Source organism: Gambusia affinis, linkage group LG03, assembly GCF_019740435.1.
Source record: "Gambusia affinis linkage group LG03, SWU_Gaff_1.0, whole genome shotgun sequence".
Classification (NCBI taxonomy): Eukaryota; Metazoa; Chordata; class Actinopteri; order Cyprinodontiformes; family Poeciliidae; genus Gambusia; species Gambusia affinis.
Window position 1 is genome coordinate 19,688,849 of NC_057870.1, and position 6,000 is coordinate 19,694,848.

At 39.4% G+C, this 6,000-nt stretch overlaps 1 protein-coding gene across 5 annotated transcripts in view; it reads right to left on the reverse strand.

The window, feature by feature from the left end:
* The window catches only part of LOC122828765 (aminopeptidase O (putative)), a 93,651-nt gene extending 87,861 nt beyond the window's left edge, over positions 1 to 5,790 (reverse strand). Inside the window, exons 1-4 of one of the 5 annotated variants that reach the window (XM_044112617.1) lie at positions 5,722 to 5,790; positions 3,991 to 5,514; positions 2,457 to 2,626; positions 776 to 995 (exon numbers count right to left, since the gene is read on the reverse strand). In XM_044112617.1, coding sequence (XP_043968552.1) covers positions 776 to 995; positions 2,457 to 2,626; positions 3,991 to 4,670 — 1,070 coding nt within the window. In that variant the 5' untranslated portion in view covers positions 4,671 to 5,514; positions 5,722 to 5,790. Of the gene's footprint in view, positions 1 to 775; positions 996 to 2,456; positions 2,627 to 3,990 lie in introns of all 5 variants that reach the window. The other 4 variants (XM_044112618.1, XM_044112615.1, XM_044112616.1 and 1 more) reach the window with 4 other exon arrangements.
* Between the last annotated feature and the right edge of the window lie 210 nt (positions 5,791 to 6,000).

Sequence of the window (6,000 nt, forward strand, 5' to 3'; positions counted from 1 at the left end):
AATTATGCTATACTTTGTGGTGGTCTTTTAGATCAAATCAAAATAAGACTAACGTAATTTTAGTTTGTGGTTGTATTTTGACAAAATATGGGAAGAGTTTCAGGGGTATGAATACTTTTGCATAAAGTCAAACCACAAATATGTCAAAATATTTAAGTGCTGACATGCAGTCTCATTCACCCTATTCCAATATTTAGCACTTACTCCGTCCTCGTCCTCAGGAACTTTCCATTGGTACCGAGCTACAGCCAAGTTTCCTTCCAGCCATTCAATGAGCATAAAGAAGTCCCTTGTACAGTAGCTAGAGACTCTGTGCTATGGCTACATTTTTACTGGAGGAAAAACCATGAGTAGAGGCGGAGGATTACTGGAAACTACTGGCAGACTTGCCAACCTGCCAGCCAGTGGAGAGGGAAACACCGGCACAACCCTGCCCTGCCCAGTGGGAATCGGAGCTGACTAATGGCTCCAACCTACACTTTATTTCCTGTACTGCTATAAAAAAAATATGATGTCTTTAGTTTTTTCTCTCCAAAGATAATTTCCCGTAGCCAGTAAATGCAATGATCTGCAGCTCTACCTTTAACCCATTTCTCATAAAAAGCCAATTATGCTCTGAACACTATCCATCACCCTAACTTCAACTGAACCATTTTTGGTCTGGTGAGAGGAAAGTTTCAACAAGGAATGCTGAAGGCCAGACTTGGGTTAATAGCAGTCTAGAGAAGAGAAGGTCCTACAACAAGAAAAGGACACAGGAAAACCATTAAAATACCTGCCAATCTGACATGGAGCGCCTCTTATTACTTCACCAGGAGACTTTGCAAGTTCTGACACAAGCTCAGCCTTGAGGCAGCTGCAGCCCACCCCGTCTTCAACCTCGTTTTCCAGAGTTGAAGGAGTCTCTGTAGGAACCTGGCACCAGTGTCCCACAGCCAAAGTGAAAGTGGACGCAGGCATGGGCATTGTGACGTAATAGTTCCAGGTCAGGAAATCTAAAGAGGTACAATAAATAAAAATATCCACAGTTATAACGTATAAAAGAACTGATGTGCAAACATAGAACATTTGCTCATTTTACTATTTTTTTAATACATTCAGTTAATAATTCAGTTCAGATTTTGCTACCCATTTTCAATCTTCTGCCATCATTCTAAACATTAAATGATACACATTTAGAGTGAATGGAAGTGAATAGTTTGTGATGATCATGGAAAAAAAAATTCCAGGTAGGTGCATGTTTTATCTTGAAATTTCAGGTCGTAAAAACATGCACAGGGTGGAAAAATATGTTTAAGTAACTAACAGTTCTTCACTGAGACACTAAGAGTTCTTCATCTGCTTTTAACAACTAATCTAACTCACATTAAATTTGACATTTTAGTACTTTCCCCTGTCCCCCATCATTGTCACAGAAAATATGACAATGGTTCCTTCCTTTAGCAATCTAAACCCGCAGCTCTGTCAGTCTTGCTAGGGAGAGACAGATGTTTTCACGGAGCCACTGTAATGGGCTAAAAGAATCTGACATTCTTACATGAATGCCAGAAGTCTAAGACCAGACATGTTGCACCAAAATAAGAGTTTCAAGTGACTTGACCGTTTCACCAAGGAATCATTCTGAAATGTGACTAGATAGGTGAAACCTTTTTAGTTTATTGGTGACCAAGACATCTAATGCTTTGTCATTAATGGACAAGGTGCAAGGTGTTTTTACCATCAGGTTTCAATTCTGGTCTGCTGCATAATGAAGAGGACAAAAGGGATATTGAGAACTACAAGAAAAGACAGAAGACAGAGGAAGTGTGTGTGGTCAGGGACACATACAGGGTATTGCATACACAAATGTATGTACAGGACGTTTTGAAACAAAAGGCCATTTTTGTTTTATGTCACACACATTTGTTAATAATCAAAGGAGAAAAATTAATAGGAAAATAATTATAATGAAATGTATACATTTTAAAACTCAAGAAAAAGCCTCCAGATGTGCACAATGTGAACACCTGCGGCTTATAGATGAGTGCAGGCTATATATGTCTTTTTTTTCAAAGTTAGTATGTTCAGCTTATATTCAGAAGTGCTGTGCACATTCAGACATAAGGAAATTGTTTTCTACTCTTCTTGTTTGTGAATTGGAACAAACCCAGTCAGATTGAAAGGAGAGCATCTTTCAACATCACTTTTCTAGACTTGCAACAGATTCTTGATTTGACTTATATTTACAGGAAGTGGGAAAACAGAATTATAAAGGCTTGTTGATTTTATCGGGGGCAGTCATGTTTATGCTGTTTTATAGCTGCTGGGAGGAAGAATCTGCAATAACGCAGCTCCAAACTTCAAAGTCACAAATGCTTTTGAAAGAGACTGCAAGGAGTGTCATATTTCACCACACAATTAACAAGCATTTCTGATAACTAAAATCAGTTTGACTTCTTCTGGGTCTCAAAGCTTACGTGTGTCCCCGTCCTCAGCTGGAACATCCTCCTCCTCCCCGCTCATCAACACCACACAGTCACTGGGGGCCCGTACCCTTGCCTGCCACGTTGACATGGCAACAGGAGGCTCCTGGCAGGGGAAGAGGGCCCGGTTGTTGATGGGAGAGCCGGCGGTGTAAACACACTCCCTGGAAGGGTAAACAAAGGTAAATTATAAACAAACCTCCTTTCAGGACAACAAAACTCACACAAGCAATGAAAACCTCCCGTCTCTCAGAAGATAGTTTGCAAACTGTCTGAGGTCTTTTTTTTTCTTTTTTTTTTGTAGACTTTTTGGACAGTTCTCGAAAATGACACCCCCAAAAAGAATTCCATATATCTCAGGAACTACAAGGTGCATTTGACTGGTTCAGGTACGGTATCAAAATAAAGGTAATATTCCAGAGAATACCGTAGAAATCTAAAAGTCAGCATTTGCGTTACTGAGTAAGAGCAAATGCATATGGCACATATAGAAAAAATACAAAATAAAAATAATTAATTTTACGTAATGTGGATTTTTCTTAAAAGCATGTAGTGGAAACCCAGAACCTCTCGCAATTCACAATACAGGTTCTGACCACTTACTGGACCAAATTTGATTCCAAAAAAATTAAGCAGACATTTTAGAAAGGAATTGGTTGATAGAATTCCAGGCGAACATTCCAAATGTGCCATTTTTGAACATTTTGGCACTATGTGTGCAATTACAAATTTCTATCTCTTGTTTATTTATTTGTTCCCCCAACCTATACCTTCTAATAAATATTATTTGCAATTAATAGCAGTTATTTTTTTAAACAATATAAGAGTGATTTACTACTAAAAAGCACAGTCGTGGGCGGAAAACCAAACAGCGCAGATTTTCTGTAACCCATTGGTTGATTTGGGTGATTGACACATCTAACAGCCAATAGAATCAGGGGGATTATAAAATCCCATAGAATTATCATTCACCAATCACAAAGGAGCTAAAACGCATATTTGCGTAAATGACCGGAAAGCTCCAGCTGTGCGCTAACAAAGGAAGTCGTTTGTAGGAGGTATCCATGGAGACAGAAAAGTTGAAAATAGTGGAAACCACATCAGTGTGACACAAGGACAATTTATTACAGTACCTGAGTGGAAATATTTATCCTAACATGGATTATGACCACAAAACAGCAACGGTAGGACTGAATTTATGGTTTTAGCTTTGTGAAATGAGCCTTTATTTTCTTTAGCTTTCGTTCAGTGAGTTTTGCACGTAGCGTGGTGATTCTGGTATTGTTGGAAAGGGCAGAGCTTCGGTTTTACTCTGATGGTTTGTGTGCATTGGGCCATGTTGCACCGGTATGCCTCGTTAGGATCTAATTACGTTTTCTTTTTTCTTTTAAATCAAGCTGCTTACTTTTGAAGCTGGGTGTTGTTGAGGTAACAAATATTGTTTCTATCATTTAGATTAGCTTTCTCCCGATATGTGGATGAATGAGTAATATCATCTTTAACATTAGAATGAAGCATAGAAGCAAACCTGTTGTCCTGGTCCTTGGTCCACCTCACTGAGCCTCCCAGTGGTTTTGTCATGTAGTAGATCCTAATAATACGGGGGAAGCCTTGTGAAGTTGTGACCCCCATTTTTTTCAGCTTCAAACTCCAGCGATCTGTGTGGAAGTGAAGCGAGTTGCTATTCTGGACGCCAGGGCTCCGGCTGCATAGTAAAAAGCGCCGATGCTTTTCCTTCCAATGGGAAGAGGGCATGGAGAAAAGGTGCTGAATAAAATCTGCTTGTGAGTCCAGTGAAATATCTTCAGATGCAGCCGTAAGTGGAAAACCCAATGCCGCTGATACAGAATTAGTGTCCACCTCTTCCACCTTTGACACTTCAAGGTCACAGCAGTCCAGCACTAAAGTGAAATCCTCAGCATTGGAGCTCTGAAATAAATCTGAACTCTGAGTGTCACTTCCAAGCTTTGTATCTTCCTCATTGGGTTCCTGCCTTTCACCATCTCCAGTTTCTGGTCCAATATCATCCTTAGTTTTAGCCATCTCAGCAGAGCAAGGCTCAAGGAACAGAACAATGCTACCACTGATGATCTTCTTGTCAAAACAAACGGTCAGGTCCAGCACGTAATGCCTGACGAGTATGTGGTTAGTATTGGCTCTGAGAGGAAGGTCATCTGTGTCCGGGTTAAGCTCCCCATCTGGCTCCATGTCACAGAAATTAGGTCAAGGTGGAGCAGAAGTTGGCTAAAAACACAGTAGACATATTAAACTTCTGTTTTTGTTAAAAAAAAATTTTTCTACATCTCCAAATAACCCATCTTCTGTAAAACACCAAGTCTGAGAGTCTTGCGATCCTTGATTCAGTCCCTTTTTCTATAATCAGATCTGCAGCTCAAATAGTGAAAAATGTGAAGTATTTTCTAAATTGAAAAATGCCAATTTTCCATTTAAAAATGTATCAGCACCCAGAGTTGTTTCATGAACTTTACTTAGTTAGAATTTGTTTTATAAGAGTGCCCAAGAGGTATTATCCTTTAACATTTAGATACATCTCTGCTCCAACACAACTGGATCAAATGAATGGATCATTACCAGGCCTCTCCTGAGCCAAATGACATGCTGATGAGGTAATTCTGCCAAGATGGGAGACACCTAGAATATGTTTAACAGGGGCACAGAAATGGAGACCTAACAGTAGTTCTCCATCTCCAAACTTGACTAGGAGGCTGAATAAAAATGCACACCGCACCTTTCAGATTCTATGTGAAAACGTTTCAAAAACTATGCAGCAACCTCTACTTCTCAAAATACTTCCCTTTGGGTTTGTCATTGTCAAACAACAAAAAAATCCAATAAAAAATAGTGGCTGTAACGTGACAAAATGTGAAACAAGTTCATAACAACCTTTATAATGGCTAATGTGCGGAAATATAAAAACGAAACACGCTACCTTGTTAGGGGTTGCACAAAATCACAAGAAAAGACTTCTTTGCAACAGGAACTACATATGATGTGTTATTACTGTTGAGTGGAGACTAAACAGTGAAGTTACCTGCAGAGAAAAAGCTAACTTTACATCACAAACCGATCATTTATCGCATAAGTGCACAGAACTAGAACTGTTGCGACTCTAAAGCTTTATTCGCGCCCCCACTATATAACAGTGCACAGCAATAATTTGGAAACAGCTACTACCATACCACAGAGCATAACAAGAACGCGCTTATCGTGAAAGACTTCTACTACCGAGCAGTCAAACCTGTCGAAGTCCAGCAGTGATGTCGTCACCATAAAGCGACAGCAGCAGATTTTGTAGTTCCACGGCACAGATCTCGTCTCGTAGTTCTATACCATTCATAGCGTGTACGTTCATAGTAAAGAAGAACATTAATATATCAAACTTGCATAGCACGTCAAGGACACTCCAAAACATTTAAAATCGCGTCTAAGTCATTAAAATCTCAAAAGAAAACTTGTTTTAACATCTTCATTTGTTTATAGTTCATCAGGACAGTATTTTTAATTTTAATTGGGAAAT